Source organism: Mobula hypostoma, chromosome 17, assembly GCF_963921235.1.
Source record: "Mobula hypostoma chromosome 17, sMobHyp1.1, whole genome shotgun sequence".
Lineage (NCBI taxonomy): Eukaryota > Metazoa > Chordata > Chondrichthyes > Myliobatiformes > Myliobatidae > Mobula > Mobula hypostoma.
Window position 1 is genome coordinate 2,208,408 of NC_086113.1, and position 26,993 is coordinate 2,235,400.

At 43.5% G+C, this 26,993-nt stretch overlaps 1 protein-coding gene across 6 annotated transcripts in view; it reads right to left on the reverse strand.

The window, feature by feature from the left end:
• cdk6 (cyclin dependent kinase 6) overlaps window positions 1-26,993 on the reverse strand; it is a 99,228-nt gene that overhangs the window by 7,425 nt on the left and 64,810 nt on the right. For all 6 annotated transcript variants that reach the window (XM_063069440.1, XM_063069438.1, XM_063069436.1 and 3 more), the window contains exons 5-7: window positions 16,553-16,662; window positions 5,836-5,886; window positions 688-823 (exon numbers count right to left, since the gene is read on the reverse strand). In XM_063069440.1, the coding sequence (XP_062925510.1) occupies window positions 688-823; window positions 5,836-5,886; window positions 16,553-16,662 (297 nt within the window). The remainder of the gene's footprint in view (window positions 1-687; window positions 824-5,835; window positions 5,887-16,552; window positions 16,663-26,993) is intronic.

A 26,993-nucleotide genomic window follows, 5' to 3' on the forward strand; every position in this document is an offset into this window, starting at 1 on the left:
TCTGCCTCATTACAACGGTTCCATAAAACCATAAGACATAGGAGCCCATTGACTCTGCTCCACCATTCCACCACGGCTGACTTTCAATCCCATTCTCCTGCCTTCTCCCTGTAACTTTTAACACCTTGACTAACCAATATCCAATGATTTGACTTGGCCTCCACAGCCATCTGTGGCAATGAATTCCACGGACTCACCAGCTTCTGGCTGCAGAAATTCCTTCACATCTTTGTTCTAAAGGGGCATATCTATTCTGAGGCTGTGCACAAGGGTTCCAAGGAGAGAGAGAAACTTTAATAATGAGATACGCACAGATGAGGAGTAATAGATTATTCATGGATATACTTTAGTTGTTAGTTGCCAATTGAAAAGCAATTAAACACAGCAGTAGTCACCCCATTCCATTGTCACTAAGTAATTAATTTTTTTAGAGATATGGCCAAATGAGACCATACCCTTATACCCATGTGACCAATTAACCTACCGAGCAGTAAATCTATAGAATGGGGGAGGAAACCAGTGCACCCAGGGAGAACTCACATGGTCATGGGGAGAAATTTCAGACAGTGACAGAATTGAACTGGCGTTGTAATAGCGCCTATGCTAATTGTTGTGTTACTATGATGCCCCAGTCTTGGGTTTGCCTACAAAAACCATGCAACTTGAAGCACATATCAAAGGACATACCAGCAGCAGGTCTTTCCCTGGTTCGTTTATCTCTGGCACTAAGTCCTGTATGGGCTGTGGTGATCTTGTAGAAAAAGCATTTTTTGGCAGGGCCACATCTGTTGGCCAGTCATCCTCGCTGGGAAGACCGAGTACACTACAAAAGACAAAAAACTGAATTGGTGATCAATTTATTGTCATCAAATAGGCTAAGTCAAAGTAAAATTATTACCAAAAGTAAAATTATTACCAAAGCACTTGTATGTCACCAAATACCACCTTATGGGCATACTCAATAAATCTATTACAGAACATTAACCATTGTAGAGTCAATGAACGACAGCACCAACACAAAACGTTGGTTATAATCGATACCTGTACCCCGCTGGAAGCCAGTGAAGAGTTTATTCATCATATACACCGGGAAGGCACTACATCATTTTTCAATTCTCAATAACTCAGGAACAAGATGAATTTGCCAACTAATCCATATAGAAAATGCTGATGAGCTTTGTAGTGCAGTAAATTCACTGTTGTTAACTTTATAGCCTTTGCATAAACAGTGCGTGTTACTCTGTCAGAGTGGGGGTTAGGATTAGGACTGACTGCTTTCCCTTCAAGATCCATCAAGAGCACTCCGGCCTGCCACCATCTTCACCTGAATTTAGATGGATGCCATAGTTTAAATTACCTTTTGGTTGAAAGGCCCGATAGCAGAGGCAGATACACTGGGGATTAACAGACATTTAGATAGGCACATGGGTCTGAGGAAAATGGAAGGATATGGGGATTGTGTAGGCAGAAGGGATTAATTTAGTCAGTCATTTGGTTTGGCACAACATTCTGGGCCGAAGGACATATTTATTTTTAATATTCTTTTCATTTATTTTTATTTAGAGACACAGCACGGAACAGGCCCTTCTAGTCCAATAAGCCATGCTGGCCAGCAACACTAGCCTAAGCACAGAACAATTTATAATGGCCAATCAACCTACCAAACTGTACATCTTTAGACTGGGAAGAGGAAAGCAGAGTGCCCAGAAGCGATCCACGTGGCCACGGGGAGAATGCACGAACTGTTTACAGATTGTGCTGTAATCACGTTACAATAACTGCCATGTCTCAGGAATGGCAGGTGGTGGGCCCTGATGCGTTTGCAATCCAAAAGTTCTTCGGAAGTCAAGAATGAGGCATAAAACCTGTTCCTTACGATCATAGACCGTAAAACAATACAGCACAGTACAGGCCCTTTGGCCCACAATGTTTTGCCGACCTTTTAACATACTTAAGATTGCTTTATTAAATGTTACAAGAGGAAAGAAGAAGAAGAAATGTTGAAAGAACAAAGAAAAGAACTGACTAAAGATGTAGTTGTCAGCTTCTGACGCTGGAATAGAGGTAACAGGAATTTCAAAACTGCTGGTCTTCTCACTTCTGTAATAGTTTCTTTGCTGAGAAAAATATTCCATTCATGCTTCTAATGAATTGGGAATTCTGCTATGTAAGTGAGGATTTGATCGATAAGGCCGTCAGACATGGGTAAAAGTAAATGATCTAAATGATTTAAGAGACACTGATCTTCAGCGACTATATTTTTTCAATTTCCATTTGGATTGGAGGCAGCTCAGACGTACAATATGTCCTGTAAAGTACCAGTTAGGTAATGTTCATGTAGGAAAGACTTTAGTGGCTTTGTGGATTAACTAAGAGCTGATGGCAAAGACAAGGTGAATAAGGCTCTGTGGGATCTCATGGCCGAGACCTGATACTGGGGAGGGTGCGGTGTTATCATACAAAAGGCAGAGTTGGATAAAATGCGTCCTTTTCAGACCGGAAAGGGGGTAGATGGTGCAGCGCCCGAGGATCAGTGCTTGGCCTTCTCTGTTTGAAACTAATTTTATTTTATTCTTATTCAGTGACATAGTACGAATTAGAGGACCTTCCAGCCCTTCGAGCTGCATTGTTCAGCGAATCCCGACAACACAATTTAACCCTAAGCTAATTGCATGGCAATTAACCTGTCCGGTGGGTCTTCAAACTGTGGGAAGAAACCAGAGCACCTAGGGAAACTCACGCATTTCACACTGAGGACATACAGAGACTTCCTACAGGACGCTGGGATTGAACTTGAAATTCCAATTCCAACACCACCAAGCTGTGCGCTAAACTCTACACTACTGTGGCGTAGTTATATTAATGAAATAAAGGAAGGGCCAGATTGGAACTGATTTATTATTGTCACATGCACTGAGGTTCAGATCGAATCATTACAGTGTGTCCAGATTGAACAACAACAAAATGAAGTGTAACAGTTAGAGAGAAAGTGCAGTGCACTTAGACAATTAAGTGCAAGGTCATAATGAAGGACATTGTCAGGTCGCGAGTCCATCTAAAAAAATATTCAATAGTCATATAACACTGCGTTAGCCTTGAACCCAGCGGTACGTGCTTTCAGGCTTTGGTATCTTTTGCCCGATGGGAGGGGGAGAAGAGAGGATGTCTGGGGTGGGTGGGATCTTTGATTATCCTGGCTGCTTTACTGAGGCTGTGAGAACTGTAGAGAGTCATGGAGGGGAGATGTCTGTATTGATTGTCAAGCTGTTAGACAATAAAAAAGATGGAAGGATCTGCTAACGTGAAGATATCCGGAATCTGCAAGAGAATTAGGTAGATAGATAGATAGATAGATAGACTGAGTGGGTGGTAACTCAGAAAATGGAGTTCACTGTAAGGAAAGGTGAAGTCATGGACCAATAGGAGGAACCAAAAGCAAACAATTATCTTAATAAAGAGAGAGACTGCACAGAACAGGAACCCAGAGAGAAGCAGAGATATTTTGTGAACTGATGAGTTTGGGCACCATGTTTAGGAAAGGGTGCGCTGGTGTTTGGGGCAGGCCGGAAGAGATTTCCTCCATAACATCCTGTGATGCATGAGCTGCCCTATCATAAGTTAAAATAACTCGATCTGTATTCTGTACAGTTCAGGAGAATGAGGGATGGTCTTTTGAGGAGAATTATATCGGGGCGACCCGCTTCCATCAACATAGCACGCCCCCAACCAGTCTTTGGAGTGTGGGAGGAAACCAGAGCACATGGAGGCAACCCACACGGCTAGAAGGAGGATGTATAAACTCCTTACAGACGCAATGGGAACTGATCTCCATTCTTACAATTGATGTTGTAAAGCATTACGCTAACCACTCTGCTTCGTGCAGCCCTGTAGAAGATCTGTAGAAGGCCAGCTGTTGTGCTGCTTCCACTTGTGAGCAACTCAGACGAGGGGATGTTGATGCCAGATTAGAAGGCAGCCATGTACACAGCAGGGTTGTGGAGACAAATCCACTTTTGAAAGATGTGGAATGAAGGGCGATGTGGAATTTGCAGAGAGGTAGAGTTACGGCCCGGTACGTGTCAGTCATGATCATACTGAGTGGTGGAGCAGACCTGGGAGGTCACCTTGGAGGACTCATGGACAATATTTCACAAGTGGAAAATTATTAATTGTTTCTTAGTTCAACTCATAACTGACTAACAAGGAAGGAGGAATACAGAAAGCAGCCGAGAAGAAGTTTTACTGCCTCTGGAGGGCGCTGTTACTCTTCATTACAATCAATGTAAATCGCCCAATGCTACTGGAACAGAAGTTCAAGGTAAAACTATTGTCAAACTACATGTCACCATATACTACCCTAAGATACATTTTTTGTAGGCATTCATAGTAAGTAAATACAAAGAAACAAAATAAAATCAGTACTGTGCAAATACAAAAAGAATAAATAAGCAATAAGTATCCAGAACCTGAGATGAAGAGCCCTTGAAAGTGAGTCCACAGGTTATGGGAACATTTCAATGATGGGGCGAGTGAAGCTGAATGAGATTATCCCCTCCGGTTCAGGAGCCTGATGGCTGAGGGGAATAACTGTTCCTGAACCTGGTGGTGAGGGTCCTTCTTCCTGATGGCAGCAGCGAGAAGAGAGCCTGGCCTGGGGGTTGGGGGTCCCTGAAGATGGATGCTCTGTGTAGATGTGCTCAGTGGTGGAACATTATGGAAGACTACAGCCCATTCAGATTTCTTTCCTCCTTGTGATGTGTCTTGTGTTTCCCATTCAGTTTTGCCAAAGCACATGGGGTTCTTCTGATAGTAAAGAAGACCCGTGTCTTTATTGATGCTTTGCTGCATGCTTGAGCTCTCGGTGGTGGGTGCTGATGCTTCTTGCTTGCTGGTTGGGTGGGGGGGGTGGCGGATGGAATCGTTGCTTTGCTGCTGCTTATGTGTGGGAGGGGGAGCGAGGGGGGCTGTGGGGTTCTAACATTCAACTGTCATTCATTCTTTAGGAGCACTCCTCTGCTTTCATGGACGGTTGTGAAGAAAAAGCATTTGTATACATTTCTCTGACATTTAAATGTACCTTTGAAACCTTTTGAATTAATGCTGAATTGATTCACTGCTGAATGTTTTGAAAAGTTGTGTCCATACAACCCTGGCCTGAGCTTCGAACACTATTTTTCAATGACTTGAATAATTCACAAAGAAATGGGAAAGACAGTTGAAAACCTGCCTGTTGTCGATATTTATTGCTTTGCATTTACTGTGAATGCCCATAAGAAAATGAACCTCAGTTTGTATATGGTGGCATACTAGTACACACACACCCACACACATATATGCATATACAGATCTGCAGAGAGGGAGAATGGAGTGAGTGAGTGCTTGTCGTAAGGTGAAAACCGATGTAAAAAACTGGCATCTCCAGGTGGTTATAGAACATAGAACTTACCCTTTGGCCCACAATGTTGTGCTGATACTTTAACTTACTCTAAGATCAATCTAACCCTTCCCTCCTCCAGAACCCTCCACTTTTCTATCATCCATGTGATTATCTAAAAGTTTCTTAAAACATCCCTAATGTATCTGCCTCTACCACCATCCCCGGCAGGGTGTTCCACACATACACACACACACACACACACACACACACACACCACTTTCTGTGTAAAAACAACTGTTGGAATGAACAGACAACAAATAAACAAGCGTTTACTGCCAAGTCCAAGCAAAGATTATTAATAAATCAAGTATTTGCAGGTATCAGAGTTGTAGTGTAATTAACGTCTTTTTAAACCATAGATCTCCACATAACATCAACGGAAAAGAATGGGAACTTACTCAAAGATTTTTCCTAGCTGGTCAACATCCGAATTGCCACGAAAGAGAACACTGGGGAAATAGGAAACAGAGAACAAGTCATTAGTCAATGACATGGAACTCAGTTCTCAGCTGCTTTGCATTAATGTGTAAATAATATATATTTTGTGGTATAGAATAATATATAATTATATATTAGTCAATAAACATAGAATACAAAAATATTAAAGAATGCATTAATACAACTGAATGAGTTTGTCCAATAATGCTGTGGTTCTGTTCTGTGACAAGGACATCAGAATGAAGTCGAAGGCATGGAATCACACAATCAGAGACAGGCCCTTCATCCCAACTGGTTCACGCCAACAAGATACCCATCTATAAGCTTGTTCAATTTGCTTGTGTCCGGCCCTTTCTCCTGTAAAGTCACACGCAACAGTTCAGGAACAGCTTCTTCCTCTCCGTCATCAGATTTCTGAACAGATAATGAACCACTCTACGGGGACTAGCTCACTATTTTTGCTCTGTTTTTGCTTTACTTACTTAATTCCATTTTTTAAAAATATTTCTTACTCTAATTAAGTTTTTATGCATTACACTGTAATGGTGCCACAAAACAACAATCTTCCTACACATGTCGGTGATATTAAATGATTTTGAACCTTTCCTGTCCATGTGCCATTTTAAATGTTGTCAATGTATGTTACCTGCCTGAAACAATTCCTCTGGCAGCTTGACCACCTCCTGGGTGAAGACCCCCACCCCTCAGGACCCTTCAAATGGTTCAGATCCCACCTGAACCCCATTTTACAGATACACGTTGGCCCACTGTTCCCTTCCAGCACAACCAGCCCACACGGCCCAATACTGTCAAACACAAATTGTCAGGAAACCTTAGGCTGCAGGTTGTACAGAACCTCCAAATCTTAACACAATTTAAAGGAGGATGCTCCAGTCACTGGGCTCCTTGGCAACATTTTAACGACCAACGTGATCTAGTTCAATGCAGAATGAAATGTTATTGAGAACTGGGGACTTTGTGCAAGTTGCAGAAAAGGGCAAGGACTCTTTACACTGAAATTCTGAGCATCCACGGTGGCATCTAAGCATGCACGCCAGGATGCCACATGGTGAGTTTTAATCACATACACATTGTTCATGAAGTCCTTGTCAAAACAGGCATTCCCAGGTACAGTTCTGTCTGCAACAGTTCTCAGGCAGCAATTTCACCTCTCCCTCCCACCTAGCCCACCATGTGCCTATCCCTTAAATGCCCCTAACGAACAGGATCAGTCTTCACCACTCATCGTACTTCATAAAATCTTCTTCTGATACCCCCCTTATTCTGCTCCCATCACCTCAAAATTAAACCCCCTGATAGTAGCCTGGGAAAAAGGAATTGGGCTGTCCACGAGATCTATCTCCCATCATCTCGTACAATCCCTTCATGCCAGCTCTCAGCTTTATATCAAATGTGGTATTCGGTTCACAGACTGTGCTGAGTTCAAAACCTGTATCAAATGCAAATTACACAGAACAAAGCCAGAGAAACACACAGTCCTTGTTCGGGTGATTTCCCAACCCTAGGCTGGCCAGCCGGGTTATTAAGTAACAAGAAGAAAGAATAAAATACAAAAGGCACAAATGATGGAAATCACTTTAAAAAGAGATTAGTATTCCAGATCAAAGACACTTTATCTGAAGAATGTAAGAATCCCCAGTGTTGAGCACACCTGCAAGGAGTGATGCCACCGCCCGGTCCTGACAATTCGAAGAGCAACCAGCTGAGGACAAATCCTTCACCCCCAGTAACAATTGGTTCATGCCCCGCTGTCAAAATGTCCCAGCCGATATTTATCAGAAACTCCTTGTTGGCCCATTGGCCCACCACCTTACCTTAAGAGAGCATAGTTACTCCTGCTGGAAGAAAGCAGGGTCCATCGTCAGGGACCCCACCTTCTCACTACTATCACTGGGACACCTCTAGCTTCACTAGGTTACTCCTGAACCAGGCTGGATAACTTCACTCCCCTCAACACAGAACAGATTCCACAACCTACTGACTCACTGACCATACATAAGATCTCTCTTTATGCAGATAATCTTTTGGTTTATATTTTGAATCCTGAAGAATCTATTCCTAATCTTTTGGAATTATTAAATGATTTTGGAAAATTTTCAGGATATAAACTTAATTTAAATAAAAGTGAATTGTTCCCTTTAAATGTTGCTGTTTTTATATATAATGATATTCCATTTAGAATTGTGAATTCTTTTAAATATTTGGGTATTATCATTACATTTTCAAGGACTCTAACAATTCATGTTCTGTTTATTGATTGATTGAATGATTGATAGCAGTTTATCTTTTTTTGCACATTGATTGGTTGTCAGTCTTTGAATTGGATTTATTTCTTACATCCTTCACATACATGAGGAGTAAAAATCTTTATGTTATGTCTCCATCAGAATGTGTAATGTGCAACTTACAGTAATTTGAAATAAATAGTATGTACAACAGGACAGTCAATATAACATAGGAATACAGTAGCGTCAGCATAAATTAATCTGTCTGATGGCCTGGTGGAAAAAGCTGTCCCGGAGCCTGTCGGTCCTGGTTTTTATGGTATGGTACCACTTCCTGGATGGTAGCAGCTGGAACAGTTTGTGGTTGGGGTGACTTGGGTCCCCAATGATCCTTCGGGCCCTTTTTACACATCTGTCTCTGTAAATGTCCTGAATCGTGGGAAGTTCACATCTATAGATGCACTGGGCTGTCAGCACCACTCTCTGCAGAGTCCTGCGATTGAGGGAAGTACAGTTCCCATACCAGGCAGAGATGCAGCCAGTCAGGATGCTCTCAATTGTGCCCCTGTAAGAACGTCCTTAGGATTTGGGGACACTAACCAAACTTCTTCAACTGTCCGAGGTGAAAGAGGCACTGTTGTGCTTTTTCCACTACACAGCCAGTATGTACAGACCACGTGAGATCCTTGGTGATATTTACGCTGAGGAACTTAAAGCTGTTCACCATCTCAACCCCAGATCCAATAATGTCAATAGGGGTTAGCCTGTCTCCATTCCTCCCATAGTCCACAACCAGCCTCTTCGTTTTTGCGACATTGAGGGAGAGGTTGTTTCATTGACACCACTGTGTCAGGGCGACGACTTCTCTGTAGGCTGTGTTGTTATGTGTTGTTTTTCCTGATTCCCTATTGTAATTCTTTGTTCTACTGAAAATTGATCAAGAGTAGTAATATACGTAGCTGTTAATAACTTTGGCTAACGTACGGGTACTGTATGTGCTGCAGAAAAACAAGAATAGTGTGCAGTCTCCACAGCAATGAGAAGACATAATCTGCAACGGGCAAACCAGTTCTATGCTGAATCACGTGCAGAAGTGACATGCCAAAACAAGCACAGTGCCTGAGAACTCCAGGTAATAGTCCCACCAATTCTGTAGCTGCTGGGATTTATTTTCCTTCAAAATCTGTATTTGAGAACAGAATCAGGTCCCTAACATCATCCCTACAAAGGCATGCAACACGGTTTGCCGCTGAACTTGACCTATGGTTTAAGATTGCATTGCTGAGAAGGGCTGGGCCTAGTAATCAGATGTATTTTGACCCAAACTGTACAAGGATCTATTGTTCACCACTGATTGCTATCTCTTAACTCACTGTTTACACCTGCCGGCCTTTGTAATTTCAGAATCAGAATCAGGTTTAATATCACTGGCATATGTTGTAAAATTAGTTGTCTTCGCAGCAGCACAGTGCAACAGAACTGTTGACAGTAAATACAGATATATTAAATAGTTCATGCAAGATAGAAAAAGTAGTGAGGCTGTGTACATGGGTTCCCGTCTATTCAGAAATTGGATGGCAGAGGGGAAGAAGCCGTTCCTGAATCGTTGAGTGTGTGCCTTCAGGCGTCTATACCTCCTATGTGATGTTGGCAATGAGAACAAGGCATGACTGGGTGTTGGACGCTGCCTTTGTGAGGCATTGCTCCTTGAAGACATCCTGTCAAATCAGGTCAGCTCTATCAGAGGTACAAGCCCGTGTAGTATCCAAGTGGTGCCTTGGGAAGGTGGCGTCCGTCCGTAAGCATCCCTGCCACCACGGATGTGCCCTCTTCTCACTCAGGAAGTAATGAGTACCATCACTCCATTGATTCCCCCCACAACCTCATTCAGAATTGCTCCTTGGCTCTTGAGCTAGCCCTCTGTCAGTCGTACCTGGTTTCCTTCTACATCCTGAGTCGCCATACAGGCCTCAGCAGTCTATGAACCTACTGGTTTGTCCACAGCTTTTGATTTGGGGAATGAACAATATGTTTTTGTAGGCACACTCATCCACACAGGTTTTAATGGAGTCAGGGATGGCTGTGGCGTATTCACCCAAACTGGAAAAATGCAACTTCAAACCTCAAAAGAGGCGCCATCCATCATTAAGGACCCCCAGGAAATGCCCTCTCCTCATTTCTACCCATCAGGGAGGAGGTACAGGAGCCTGAAGCCTGAAGAGCCCCTTCCCCTCTGCCGTCAGATTTCAGAATGGACAATGAAACCATGTTCACTAGCTCATTATGTTTCTTCACTTCTAATTTACTTATTAAATTTAAATTTTAAAAATCCTTATTGTAAGTTTTTTTATTACTATATATTGCAGTGCACTGCTGCCACAGACCAACATATTTCATAACATATGCCAGAGGTACAAAATGCCATAAGGTAGAATATTACTATTCCCTGAGAAGTATCAACCAATCAAAACCTATAACAAGTAGGTGCACATTTCTTCTAGCATTTTCTGATCTAACTCACACAAGAGGGAATTAGCAGTCAAAGGCTGCAATTACTTCATTAATTCAGTATCAAGTATTGTATTCCATATCTTTAATTACACAGTGGTAACATCTTACAGCCCAGAATATTAATCATTCTTCTTTGAATTGTTATTATTTGATCATGGCTGATTAACAGTTTTGTTTGTCTGCCTTTAGTGTATTGAAGCTGAAAAGGTCACTGTGAAAATCTACCTCAGGCAACTTGACTACAACAATGGATGGCACCTTATTGAATTCGACATTGCCCCTGAAACTGTGAGAGGGATGACTGAAGAGATAAGTGAGACTGATGAATGATTGGGCAGGTTTGAGGGGCTTGTCGCTCCTTGTGTTTGCAAATTTCCCTGATTGAGAAATAGAGAATGGACCCACTTAGGTTCTTGACTCCCAAGGGCTGGTGAGTGTCCAGGGCATGGCAAAATGAAAACACAATTATGGATGACACAGTAGTGTCGCGGTTCGTGTGACAGCAGGTAGGGGTCGAATTCCCACCGCAGTGTGTAAGGAGTTTGTACGTCCTCCCAATGACTGTGTGGGTTTCTTCCAGGTGCACCAGTTTCCTCCGACAGTCCAAAGGCCAAAGGCATATATGTTAGGGCTAGTAGATAGTGGATCGAATTCCAGAGTGAGACCTTTGTTTTAGTAAGAACTGGAATTCGATTGTAAACAAGGCGGGAGAGCAGAAACCTGATTGGATGAGGACCAACCAATGAGAAGGGAGGGACTATGGGTGTATAAGTACCATCAGAACAGACTGCCCATGCCCAGGCATCATCCCTGGTGAAGATGGCAGAGGTGTTATTATAATAATCGATACCTGTCCCCGGCTGGAAATCTGAGAAGAGTTGGTTCATTATATACACCAGGAAAGCAGTATATCTACGAGCAGGATCTAGTGGGCTCCTTCATGATGCTACTGGGTCGTTTCTGATGCCTTTCCTTGCTGGCAGGCAGGCAGGCCAGTGCTGTTGACGCGATGGGCGGTTTTGACAACCGTGTCTGCATGACCTGAGTCGTCAACTCTGGATGTGCACGTTCAAGCAAAAGCTCAAAACACCTACACTGAAAGGCAGATAAAGAATGGTCTCTATCACCAAGGTTTTTCCAGTTGCCTCAACTTAACCACTATTATCGCCCTGGCCAGCTGAAGAATATTCCAAATGTATTTCACAAAAACTTCTTGCTTCTGGTTTTCAGTTATGCAGGCGTGCACAGCCACACTTCACTGTGAAATGCAAGATAACAATGTGTTTGATACGGTCAGGGAACTGGCCTGTGATAGACAGTCACAGCCACCCTGTTGTCTCACAAAGAAGAGGTGTGGCAACAAAGAAAAGCTATCTCAGGCAGCTCCAGGAACATTCTGAGAAACACAACAGGGAGGGTGCATGGAACCTTATCTGCTAGCTATGTCAGAGAGGTGTTTGGACAGGAATTCAGGGCTGTCTCTTCTGGATGTATGAGGGGGTCAGTTATATTTTTTACCTCGATACTGAAGCTTGCAAGTAAAGCAGCCAGCGGAATCAAAGACCCCTACCCACCCACGACAATCTCTATTCTCCCCTCTCCCATCGGGCAGAAGATACAAAAGTCTCCTATCCCATTGTTATGAAACACTTGAATGGATGTCCTGTACAATAAGATGGACTCTTCTCACAATCTACATCTACCTCATGATGCCCTTGCGTTGTCAGGATGATGCTCTCCCAAGGGGTCGTCTGTCGGTGGGTCCTCAGGTGCCTGTAGAGGCCCTATTCTGGTGCAGTGCGGGCAGGAGTAGGTGGTGGCTGTGGTCAGCGGTTGGGTGTCTTTCCTTTCACAGCTGCCTCTTGTTCTCTGCGGCACAGTGGAGATCATTCTCATCTAGCGCAGCTCCCTCTTGAACAGATTTCCTCCAGGTCTATCTATCGAGTGCAATGTCTTCACAGTATTTAGATGTCATGTTGGATGATTTTGATGTCCTTTTTGAAGTGTTTCCTTTCCCCACCAGGGACTTGCGGAGTTAGGAATGTGAATGACACGACCTATCCAATGTTCATGTTGGCCTCCTGCTTCCAGCTGATCCTCAAAACCTTCCATGGGATTACCTGGTGGTGTTCCTCCAGGGCTTCCCGTTACCTACTGCAGGTGATTCACGACTCAGCTTCGTGCAACGCTGTCGGAAGGATGAGTTTCCTGTAGACCACAGGTTTCGTTTGTTTGGCCCTGTAGGTTGCGGTTTTCAAGACCTTTTTCCGTAGTCTTGAACAGGCTTTGCCAGCACAACTCAGGCAGTGGTTGATCGCTGAGATGGTGTCTGCGTCTGAGGAGAGGACGCTGCCAGGGTAGGGCAATATTGTCAACTTTTACCGATACTAATCCTAGCACATGTATGCAAGGCCTGCTTGCTACATGTGACTATAATAAAGAATTACCATACCAGTCAGCAGTCTGTAGATAAGTTACCAACAGCAAACTGTTTAGTGCCAAAGGACGTGTCATTTAGTCCTGAGGTAAATAAGGACAGTGCAAAATATGAAGTGGGAGACTCAAATCATTTCAATGTCATTGTTGCTGCGGGTCAGGTCTACAAGAGGCACAGCTTCAGTACACGACTGTAAAGCAAAACAAAATAATTGTTATTCTGGATCTGATGCAGCATAACAATTTGCACATGGAAACCTGGGGAAAACTTCACCCTGTCGATCTTGTGGGCTGCCCCCAATGCATTCTTGGACTGCTTTGGCTGTTAACACAAATGACACATTACAGCGTATCTTTCAATGTACATGTGATTAATAAAATTCAAGTTTATTTATCACATGCACAGTGAAACATACAGTGGAATGTGTTTGTGTTAACAACCAACTGTTGGAATCTGATGTTTTAATCCAAGATTCTTTTAAAAGTCAAGACAGAGGCATAAAGCTTGCTGTTTCATGGTTATTTTATTGAGTGCTGATAAAAAAAAAGAATTGAAAACATAGAGCGGCAAAATTTAGTGGCTAAGAACTGGAAAAAGACTAAAGAAGATGGTGAGCAACATGTTCTGCCCTTCTTATACCTCCTAAGAAACATTCCATTCAAATTTATATATAAGGGTTAACCAATCTGACAGACCCCATTCAACAAATGTGATACCAGAGAGTCACAATTGTCACCACTAGAGGCCACACTGAACAACTGCATATACACACCGTCACCACTAGGGGAGACACTGAACAACTGCAGATACACACTGTGACCACTAGGGGAGACACTTAACAATTACATATACATACCGTTGCCACTAGGGGAGACACTGAACAACTGCATATACACACTGTGACCACTAGGGGACACACTGAACAACTGCATATACACACCGTCACCACTAGGGGAGACACTGAACAACTGCAGATACACACTGTGACCACTAGGGGAGACACTTAACAATTACATATACATACCGTCGCCACTAGGGGAGACACTGAACAACTGCATATACACACTGTGACCACTAGGGGACACACTGAACAACTGCATATACACACCGTCACCACCAGGGGACACACTGAACAACTGCATATACACACTGTGACCACCAGGGGACACACTGAACAACTGCATATACACACTGTGACCACTAGGGGACACACTGAACAACTGCATATACACACCGTCACCACCAGGGGACACACTGAACAACTGCATATACACACTGTGACCACCAGGGGACACACTGAACAACTGCATATACACACTGTGACCACTAGGGGACACACTGAACAACTGCATATACACACCGTCACCACTAGGAGGACAAACTGAACAACTGCAGATACACACTGTCACCACTAGGGGGACACACTGAACATCTGCATGTTCATACTCTCACCACTAGGGGACACACTGCACAAATGCAGATACATGCAACAAACAAAAAATACTGGAGGAGGCCAGGCAGCATCTATGGAACAGAAAAAACAGGGGACGCTTTGGACCAAGACTCTTCATCAGGACTGGAAAAAAAATGAGAAGTCAGGGTAAGGAGGTTGGGAGAGGTGAGGAGTGATTGGTGTATCTGATAGGAGAAGGTACAAGAACATGGAAAAAAGGGAAGGAAGAGGGAGAAGCACCAGATGGAGGCGAAGGGCAGGTAAGCAGATGAGGTGAGAGGGAAACGGGAAAGGGGAATGGCTACCCAGACAGAATATAAGGTGTTGTTTCTCCAACCTGAGTGTGGCCTCATCATGGCAGTAGAGGAGGCCATGAATTGACATGTCGGAATGGGAATGGGAATGGGAAGTAGAATTGAAATGGGGAGCCTCTGGGACATCCCGCTCTTCTGGCAGAAGCAGCATAGGTGCCTGGCGAAGCAGTCTCCCAATCTATGTCGGGTCTCACCGATATACAAGAGGCCACACTGGGAGCATCGGATATAGAGAATGGTCCCAACGGACACACCGGTGAAGTGTCGCCTCACCTTGAGGGATTGTGTGGGGCCTTGAATAGTAGTGAGGGAGGAGGTGTGGCATTTATTTCACTTGCAAGGAGGGGTATCAGTGGGGAGGGATGAATAGAGAAGGGAGTTGCATAGGAAATGGAAAGTGGGAAAGAGGGAAAGATGTGCTTGGAGGTGGGACCCTGTAGAGACGGTGTAAGTTATGGAGAGTTATGTGCTGGACATGGAGGACAAAGGAACCTTATCCCTGGTGGGGTGGCAGAAGGATGGGGTGAGGGCAGACGTGCAGGAAATGGAAGAGATACAGGTGAGGGCAGCGCTGCTGGTGGAGGAAAGAAAGCCCCTTCATTGCAACTAAATAAGCAACTGCAGATACATACCATCACCACTAGGGGACACACTGAACCACTGCATATACATACCGTCACCACTAGGGGCACAGTGAACAGCTGCATATTCACACTGTCACCACTAGGGGAGAGACTGAACAACTGCAGATACACACTGTGACCACTAGGGGAGACACTGAACAACTGCAGATACACACTGTGACCACTAGGAGAGACACTGAACAACTGCAGATACACACTGTGACCACTAGGGGAGACACTGAACAACTGCATATACAAGCAACACATAAACTGCTGGAGGAACTCAGCAGGCCGGGCTGTATCTATGGAAAAGAGTAAACAGTTGACATTTCGGGCTAGGACCCTTCATCAGGTCTGGGGGAAAAAATGAGATGTTAGAGCAAGAAGGTGGGGGGAGGGAAGCAAGAAGCAGGTAAGGAGATAAAGTGAGAGAGGGAAATGGGAATGGGAATGGTGGAGGGGGGGCAATTACTGGAAGTTCTAGAAATCTATGTTCATGCTATCAGGTTCAAGGCCAACGAGATGTAACATAAAGTGTTGCTCCTTGAACCTAAGTGTGGCCTCATCGCAGAAGTAGAGAAGGCCATGGACTGACATGTTGGATGTACACACTGTAACAACTGCATATACATACTGTCACCACTAGGGGCACAGTGAACAACTGCATATTCACACTGTCACCACTAGGGGAGACACTGTTACAACTGCATATACATACTGTGGCCACTAGGAAACAGACTACACAGCTACAGGTATAAAGGTAGTTATATAAAATACAAGCAGGCATAGAAGCTAAGTTGCTAAGAGAATAACAATTATACAATCCAATTCAAAGCAACACACCCACTATATATAAAAATAAATCTAAATCTAATCTCTAGCCTAAGAGCTAATGAGGGTTAGCTAAGGAAGGGTAGAAATTCACCAAAGGCCCACTTTCAGAAGCCGGATGATAGTATACTAAATGTTTGGCTTCAGTGATGGAGGGTGAACTAGAACCTCCGTCTCTTCCTGAAAATGAAAGGCCAAGTGCATAGATCATATCTGACTTTGTTCTTGTGCCTAGAATAGATACAAGGTGCATGACACTTACCGTCGACGGAACATCTCTGCAAATATACAGCCAACACTCCACAGGTCAACTGGCGTTGCATAACTAGACTGGAGCAAGACTTCCGGTGCTCGGTACCACAAAGTGACAACCTGCACATTCAAAACATTTCCATTAGTGCACGTAACAAATGATATGCTATATGATTTTCACAATGCTACTTCATTGATACCTCAGCAACAAATAGTTCCAGAGACTACTTGCAGTTGTAGTGTTTCCCTTACACACCACACCCGCCCATCGAGTCTGCTCCACCATTTCACCATGGCTGATTTATTATCCCTCTCAACCCCATTCTCCTGCCTTCTCCCTGCAACATTTGACACCCTGACTAACCAAAATCTTTAAATACATCCCATGACTTGGCCTGTGGCAATGAATTCCACCTCACCTCTGTTCTAAGTGGGCGTCCTTCTATTCTGAGGCTGTGCCCTCTGGTCCTAGACTTCCACTATAGGAAATATCCTCTCCTCATCCCCACATTCTTCTAAACTCCAGTGAGTACAGAGCCACTAAATGGTCTGATACATTAACTCCTTCATTCCCAGGATCATTCTGGTGAACCTCCTCTGGACCCTCTCCAATGCCAACGCATCTTTTCTTGGATAAGGGGCCCAAAACTGCTCACAGTACCCCAAGTGCATCTTTGGGATGTGACAGTAAGTTGGAGGTCTGGAAGTGTGGTCTGACCAATGCCTGAAAAAGCTTGAGCATACGTCCTCCCTTACATATTCTGGTCCTCTCAAAATCAATTAGGATAGTGTTCTATTTCAGCAATTGTCTCAGGCGTTTTCCAACTCCACAGATTGTGTTTATAGAACTCATTGATCAAGGTTACAAAATTAATACAAAAGTTAGAATTATCAGTTTCTTATTGTGCAAAAACTGCACTTTTTCCCTAAGCAACACACACAAAATGCTGGAAATCCAGAGAAAGACAGACACATTGTGCTGGGATTCAGCAGATCAGGCAGCAGCTGAATTGAGTTTCAGGTCAAGACCCTTCAACAGAACTGGAAAGGAAGGGAGAAGATGCCAGAATAAGAAACGGGCAAGAGGGAAGGGAATAGATGAGACAAGGTGAGAAGGAAGGTAGATGGGTGATGAAGTGAAAAGGGCTGGAGAAGACGATCGGCAAGGTAAGTAAACAAACAGGGCAGCATTATATGTAACATTGCAGCAAAGTGACAAAGTGACAACTCTCACCATCCTGGGCAGGCAGAAACGAAAAGGAGAGGACTCTGGTAAATGCTGAACCCACAAGTTTTCTGGTTAAACAGACTGTGTTTTAATGCCCCAAGGCATTTCCATGAATTGAATAAGATGGCTTCATTTGCCCACAGTCTCACACAGATCAATTTCAGTTTTACCAGTTAGTTATGTTACTTAGATCTGCTTTTATTCAATATATTAACCCCTTGTATCATTCAAATTCTGCTGGTTCTTTTATTAAGGCAAAGGTTAGCTGCTCCCAGATCCGATAAACATTTCACTTCGGCTCCTACGTTTATCGAAATAATTGTGCTTGTTAGTCAATTGTTCCTTCTCTCTTCTTCCCCCTCCCATTGGGCAGTAGACACAGAAGTTTGAAAGCACACACCACCAGGCTCATGGACACTGTGACAAGGCAATAAGATGGACTCACAATCTTGCACTTCATTGCTTACGTGCACTGCATTGTCCTACCCCAATGCACTGTGTAATGATCCGATCTGTATGGACAGTATGCAAAGCAAACTTTTTCTTGTATCTCTCTCAATACAGTCAGCATTAATAAACGCAAAAATCACCTCAGAAAGCCTGCAGACAGGTATGACAAATCCACGAGGAAAGGACAACAAATATGAAGATTCACAGGGAAACAATGGCCTCGGCACAAATCATTTGAGGGCTTTTGAGAGCTGAGAAAAGGTGCTAACCCTCCCAGACCCATGCTTGAGAGAGTGTGGGAAACGGGATCAAGCGCAGGAAGATGGGTGGACTGAGAGATGGTGCAGGTGGAGGTTCTCAAAATTCTGAGTATTAAGAGGTCAGTTTTATTTGCAACATGCACATCAAAATGTTAAATGCATTAAGTGTGAAATGCGTCGTTTGCGTCAAGTCAAATTTGATTTGAAGCAAATGTGCTTGATAAATCTCGATGGTCAGAGCTATAGAACACTACAGGAAAGAAATATGACCTTTGGCCCATATAGTCCACACTGAACTATTCGTCTCCCATCGACCAGCACCTGCTTTCTGCACCCCTCCCGTCCAAGTACCTATCCCAACTTCTCTTAAACATTGAAATCAAACTTGAGTCATTATCAATTGTGCTGGCATCTCGTTCCACACTCTCATGACCCTCTGAGTTTTACCCTTAACTCATGACCTCTAGTTGTAGCCTTACTCAACCTCAGTGGAAAAGGCCTGCTTGCATTTACCTTATCTACACCCCTCATAATCTTGTATACCTTTATCAAATCAACCCTCAATCTTCTACGTTCCAGGGAATGAAGTCCTCACCTATCTAACTTTACTTTATTTACTTTACCTTGCTAATCAGTTTCTCCAGCCCTTTCCACGTACCAGCTTCTCACTTCATCCCCGCCCCCACCCATCTAACTTCCTTCTCATCTGGTCTCACCTATCCCCTTCTAGCTTGTCTGCAAATTCTGACAACATCCTTGTAAAAATTTCTCTGCACTCTTTCAAACTTATTTACATCTTTTCTGTGGGTAGGTGACCAGAATGGCACATAATATACGAGTTAGGTTTCACTAATGTCTTGTACAACTTCCACGTAATACCCTAACTCAGTGCTTTGATTTATGAAGGGCAATGTGCTAAAAGCTCAGTTTACGACTCTTTCCACTTGTGATTCCACTTCCAAGGAATTATGGACCTGTGTTCCCAGTGGGTAGATGAAGGAATGGTTGTGGGAAGCAGACAAGTTATTGAGCAGTGGTACATGGATTTGGCAGTAGCAGAAGCTGCCTTTCCACTGAAGTGGTGAAATAATGAGATGTTATGAGGAAACATTGAGATGCCAGTGACATGAGACAAACACACCTCATGGCACAGACAGCCCGTGGGGTTGTTACCCCGGATGTACCCAATAAAAACAACAGTTTCTAGTTCTACCTGGAAAAGAAGATGACAATAGACACTGAATGAAGGTCTTTGAAAGGTTAACAGGTAGTTACAACAAGCCAGTGCTAGTTTGTTCATTACTTATTGCCTTCTTGTGGGAGAGCGAAGGCTGAGCTAAATCGATTTTCACTTGATTTCTCATCACAAGCCCAAGTGCTGTGTTTGGTGTTGGTGGTAGCTGAGGTGATGTCCTTGTGTCCCCTGAGCCTGAGCACTCCAGTGACTTTGTCAAAAGAGCCCATGTCAATGCTCTGGGTCCGTCCCTCAGATGGACAATGAAGCAAGCCAGAGCAGGTATACCTAGTCAACCTGGCTGGCAATCACTTACATGATATTACCAAAAGAGATTCCTTGTCACTAAAGTTTGTGGGAACAAATGCAGCTTGGATGTGAGACTAGAGCATTCGGAAGTATAATAATATTAGGTGAAGAACATGGAAGATGACACTGGAATGCTACAGTTGAGTCCAAAACGAATCCAAACACTAAAGTAATTTAATGTCTGTCAAGCACCCTAAAGCACATATCAGCAGACCCAAGGACAGCTTTTTGTACCACCATTATCAGACGATTCAATAGACCGTGGTACAATAAAATGGACAAATAAACCAATTCCAATTCCAAGCCAACAGACTGATGCCGTGCTACATTCCCCAAGCTTTGAACGGACAGGTAGAGAATCATTGGCCCTTCTATACTGACCCTGGATGTGAATCCTTGCATGAAAAGAGCCTGACCTCAGTCCAGCTGGCCTGTGGCTACCTGTACACTGTCATAGCATTTAAGGCAGGGGCTCCCAACCCTGATTATGCTATGAGCCACCATCATTAACCAAAGGGCCCGTGCATCCTAGGTTTGGAACCTGATTTAAGGTAAGGTGGGGTTTCTTAGCTATTCACTGTTTCCTCTGCTGGACCAAGGAAACATTTCCAAACCCTCCTTTTCAAAATGTCTGCAGAACACAAGCATCTTTTGGACTCGGAGGGACAGTAAATCAGTCATGGAGGAATGGCAGAGCAGACTCGATGGGCTGATTGCTCTTGTATCTTATACTCTCTCAATCTCTGCTGGGATGGACAATTAACATTTCACAGATCCAAGGATAACAAAACACTGAGCCCATGATTTTCTCCCCTGCAAAATTAGCACCCTGCTACGTTACTTTGCCAAAAGGTGTCAAACATTGATATTTGAAACCCTGAGAAAATGCTTTCGGTATCTAAAACAATTGTGTGACTATTGAAAGTAATCGACCCCATAAAAACATGTGATCTTCCGGCTGCCAGAGCGTAGACAGCAGCCTGGGAAAATCAAAGCAACAAATTAATTACATTTAAAGCCCATACCAATTCATCCTACAAGTTGATACTTATTTTTTCATGGGAAATAAAGTGACTCAAACCAGCTCAGTCTACTTGGAGTAGCTGTCAGCCTAGTGAGCGTTACTGGAGTTGAGTTATTGATTTGTGATCTCAACAAGGTGGTAACAAACTTAGCACAGAATGTTCACAGGCACCTCACCTCTCGTTTGTACCTAGTTAAAATCTGATGGATGAAGACAATGAGTTCGTTTTAATTTTTCTTCCCAGATTTCCTCAGAACAGATTTTGGTGTGGGAGGAATTTTCCAGCTGAGCATATTAGACTGGAATTGGGATTGGGTTAGGGTCACGTGTACTGAGACAGCGAAAAACTTTTCTTACATACTGTTCATTGCACAGTATATCGAGGTAGTCCAAGGTAAACCAGTATCAGAAAACAGAAGAAAAAATGCAGTGTAGGTAAGAAAAAGCTGCAAGATCATATTGAGGTTGATTGTGAGGTCAAGTGTCCATTTTAATGTGCTAGGGAGCTAATTAATATTCTTACAACAGTGGGGTAGAAGCTGTTGTTGAGCCTGGTGGGAAATGCTTTCATATTTTCTGCTTGATGGGCGTGTCTGGGGTGGAAGAATGCTGGCTGCTTTTCTGAGGCAGCGAGAAGTATTGACAGAGTCCATGGAGGAGATGCTGATTTCCATGATGTCCACAGCTTTTCTTCAGTCACAGGCCGAACATTTGTCATACCGAGCTCTGATACATACACCCAGACAGGGAATAGTACATTTATTTTAAAAAATCTTCTTTTATAAAATCTTAGACCTTCTAAGACTGAGGTTTTAGATTTTCCTTGTCCCTCGTGATCCTCTATTTCTATGGGGTCTCAGGCAGTCTGAGAACACAGTAAATTCTCCCCAAAAGGGGAAAGGGGTCAAGATGTCAAGATGTCATTCCCAAAGTTCTAGCACCTACTTAGCCTCCCAATCAGGGCCACATGAAGCCACGTGAGCAGGTGCTGGATGTTCGTATGAGTAGCTGGTGCATATCACAAGCCCTGCTTCTGCGATCGCAGGTGCCAGGGAGACAATCTCGGAACAGTATTGATAATTACTGGGGGTCACCTGTCTGTAAAGGCGCTGTCCAGAAGCAAGGGCAAGACACTTCTGTAGAAAAAATTGCCAATAACAATCGTGGTTAAAGACCATGATTCACCTACATCATACTACATGGCACATAATCAACTAGTACCTTATGGGACAGGCAGGCAGGGAGTCTTTGAGGTGCCCTGCTCAATTGCGCTGGACACAATTTGACACATTTGCTTTTTGAAATCCAGTGTTTTTGTTCAAGTTTTGACTCAGTGGGCAGAAACTACACTGATCAAGGAATGTAAATTGAAACAGAATAAGTATTTTGCCACGACTTATTACGGCAAGAGATTCTGCAGATGCTGGAAATTCAGAATAACACATGCAAAATGCTGGAGGAACTCAGCAGACCAGGCAACATCTATAGAAAGGAGTACAGTCTACATCTCAGCCCAAAACGTTGACTGTACTATTTTCCATAGATGCTGCCTGGCCTGCTGAGTTCCTCTAGCATTTGGTGTGCGTTGCTTGGATTTCCAGCATCTGCAGATTTTCTCTTGTTTGTGAGGAACTCAGCAGGTCAGGCAGCATCTATGTAGGCTAATAAGTAGATGCCGTTTCAAGCCAATACCCTTCATCAGAACTCAGTGATCAGGAGTTAAATCCTTTAATGAATAACATTCTGCCAATTTACTGAAATTCCTATGGTAACTGACAAAAATCTACAGAAAATGAAGTATTTACAGACGTCACTTTTCCACAAATTTCTGTCCGCTCAGTGATGGTGTGAGACCAGGTTAAGTAACATGATATCAACGTGCAAATGTTGCTTTGTAGTAACAGGTTCTTTCACTCAGTTAAGTTCCCATGTTTGAGGGCAGTGAAGCAGGCTGAAGGACCAACAGATAAGAACAATCATGCTGGCTGCCAATAAATAGCAGATTAAAGAGCTGAAGATAGCTCTGATTAAATGACACATTCTCCACATTCTTCTCTGGTGAGAAAGTTGTCCCAGTTAGCTAGATTCAGGCAGCCACAGTGTAGCAGACATTTAACACTACTGAGAAACCATTAGATTGTAGGTTGCTCTGCTGCCAGAGGTCCCCGAGTCTACACCACCCCCACAACGGCCTGCTCCAAAGAATGATAAAAAAATAAATGTAGTTTTACCATCCTTGGCTTTTCTAATTAAAAGCAGTAAAATAGTGTTGAATGCACAAGGGTTCGTGGCACGGCGCCAGTGTTTACATTCTCCCTGTGTGGGTAAAAGCCCTTTGATGGTCGGCCTGCATGTTCTCAGCTGGAGCTGCCTATCACCCTGCCCCTCTGACACTTACAGGAGAATTCTCCGTGTAACTGGTCAAACACTAACAAAACATGAGAACTTGAGGGACATGCTCGTCAGTTATCCGTAAGGTTTACTTTCCCCGTGAGAGTAATTCCTAAATTCAAAACGAATGGTCCGACTAGAAAAATCAGTGGGATGAACCAGCTAAAATGCTTGATACTGCAAAGCAACTGAAGCTTCATTATGAAAACAAACAGCGGAGAAATCTGCTCTGTTTGAGAGTGCAAAAACAGAACGCAGCGAGCACTACTCTCAGGAATGTAAGCGGGGGCCCCAGCCTATGAACAAAGAGAGCTCAGTGTGCTGCTTCCCCACCACCCTGCTACCACATCCGAACTTCGTTAGTGGAAAATTCCTGAGAAATGCTGTAATTTTTGCCTCCCCCCCCTCCCCAGTACAGTCAAGATAGTAAAGCCCAGATGACATTGACCCAATTTATTCTTGTTGAATTGGCCCACTGCCCAGCTTGGTAAATAATTACTGTACCAGTGGGAAAAATGTCCACTCCTTGGCAATTGACAAGGTCTGGCAGGAAATACCAAATTGATTTATCATGCATTCCCTAACTATTTTGCGTGCCCGTAGGCCAGTCCATTGCAAGTTGCTACACTCCATCTGTACGGTACTGAGCAGAGTTTTGCCGTTCAATTGGGAAGTTAATGTGGCAAAGTCTCACATGTTGGGTGTATTAGAGGTGACAGGCACATTTCGTTACTTCAGATAAAACCAATCAATCATAAAAAAGGCCTAATTAGCAGAACTACCAAAATAATTAGCTCTAAACTACTTTCATTTTTATCTCTCAGGAAGCTTGGATCATTTAAAATCCACATCCTTAACAATAGTTGAAGCAATTTCCATGAGAGAGGTGGAAATGCTAAATACAGCTTCAATAATCCTCATGACATTGAAGGCCCAGACGACTTCATAATCCAAAACTAACATGGATAATGGCGCTCTGTGTGTGCGCGCGCGTGCGTGTGTGTGTGCATGTGTGTGCGCATGTGTGTGACTCTGCGTCTGAGCACATGTGCAATTGTTGTGACCCGTGCAACAGCCAGGAGGTGACGAGTTAGCGAGGAAGGTGCCCGGATGGTCTGGGTAGTAGACTTCTGTGGCGCATTTGGGCCTCATGAAGTTGCCTATGAAAACGAGGGAGGTGCAGGCACCATAACCAAAGAAATTTTTGGAGCTCTCATATCTAACCTCTGGTTACCGAAGACGATTGGAATTTTTTACATGAAGTCATTAACAGTTAGAATACAGATCAGGGATTAAGGATCAACTTTATTCGCCATATACATTTAGATGTGTTAGGAATTTACTGTGTTGTGTTGCTCAGAGCGCAGCATGCAACAAAAAACACGTTTCAACAATTATAAAGAATAATGTTCATTCAACCATACACACGAACACCCATGAATACAGCATAGCGAAACAATGTTCCTCTGGGGCCAAGGTGCAAAACACAGTACCAACAGTCACACACAGCACACAGTACCAACAGTCACACACAGCACACACCAACAGTCACACACAGCACACAGTACCAACAGTCACACACAGCACACACCAACAGTCACACACAGCACACAGTACCAACAGTCACACACAGCACACAGTACCAACAGTCACACACAGCACACACCAACAGTCACACACAGCACACAGTACCAACAGTCACACACAGCACACACCAACAGTCACACAGAGCACACACCAACAGTCACACACAGCACACAGTACCAACAGTCACACACAGCACACAGTACCAACAGTCACACACAGCACACACCAACAGTCACACACAGCACACAGTACCAGCAGTCACACAACACATGGCACAAATAGCAAGTAAACATACAGACACTTAAAAACACATATAAAATTATATTTTAGAATAAAGAACAACAGCAAAAATAAAGTTAGAGGTGAACGTACAGATGTGGGTGTAGAATAAAATATGCACAAATACATAAATCCCAGCATGTATCAACAGTGTAAACAGCATCATAAAAAGTGATTTGAAGTCTTTACAGTGCAGTATAGTGACGGGAGGAATTGATAGAGATAGGTAGAATGCTTCAAACCAAGGCCACAGTAAATAGTTTACAAAGCTGGAGAGGTTCTGCAGTAGGAATACGTACTGTGGGAATGTTTGGACAACTTTCTGTGATGCAAAGGAACGTTATCAGATTAAGAGTAACACACAGAAAAAGCAAGAGGAACTTGCATTACTGGCCAGTATAAAGTCATTAATCGGGGGCAGGCTTCTCAGGTCTGCCCAAGGTTCCAATTATTTGTCACTCTTCAGTACAAGAGTTAAAAGAGAACAAAATGATTCACCGACCTGATGCAGCATAAAACCACCCTCAGCAGAGAAACAATAAATATAAATATTAAAGCAAGCCTACAAAACAGAATGAACAAGCAACCGGGGAGCTGTATGTATGTAAGATTAGTTTATACACATATACTGATTGTATGTATGTTATACATATATACTGATTGTACATTAAGTGACACTAGGTACAGGAGTATCTGCACATAACTGATAACGTGGCAGGAGGAACTCGTCTCGGTAGAAGCAGGGCACATGAAAATACAATGGGACAGTGACTGTCGGTGTGGAGTGTCAGGGTAACGTGGGAGTCCGTAGGGGGACAAACAATGAATGCTGCGGGGCTGGTGTGGTGGTGGGTGCAATAATGGATAAGGGGTGTTGATCAGACTGGCATGGGTGCTGTGTGGCCTCCTCCCTGATGGGGCTGGGACAAAGTTCATGAGCTGGGTGAGTGGCGTCCTTCATGATCAGGTGGAGACAGCAGTGCTTGCTGATTCTGTGCCTACTTTAGGCACTGATATTAAAAATCCCTCAGGAAAGGACAGAGACTTTGAAAGGAAAGTAATTAATGCTCACTAGAAAAGCTCAACAACAGTTCCAACAGAACTGGCTGGGTTTGAAGAGAATTATCCAAGTGCCCAATCCCTTCAGAGTAATTAATTGGGCATGGAATATCTTAAGGAATTTGTAAGAGATATGATTAGGTGTTGTGTAATCTAAGCTTTGCTTCTTTACGCAGCCTTCAATAGCTAAATGGTGCAGTTTTGTTCAAAAGACCGGAGTGAAATCAACTCAGCCTGTGTGAATTTGGTGAGTTGCTATGGTGCCTGCCTCACAGTTATACAGCAGCTTACTGTTGTGTGGGGGAACGGTGGGAACTCAGCAGGGAAAAAGGGTAAGGAACTAACAAGACACCTATTACTGATCAAAATTGTTCCTGCCACCAGGTCTTCTAACCAGCATCAGGAGCTGGAAAGATTCAATTATGGTTTTGCAGAAGTTTTGAATTACTTGTTGAATGATGTCACTGTCACTCTCCCTGGTCTTCCCCCACATTATCACATACTGGTTAGCAAGTTAGTTGGTCACATGGTGAAGGCTCGATGGGCTACAAGGATCTGTTACTGTCTGTATCTCTAAATAACAATACAGTTCATATTGCAGGCAAACAACCTATAAAGGAATTGAGGACA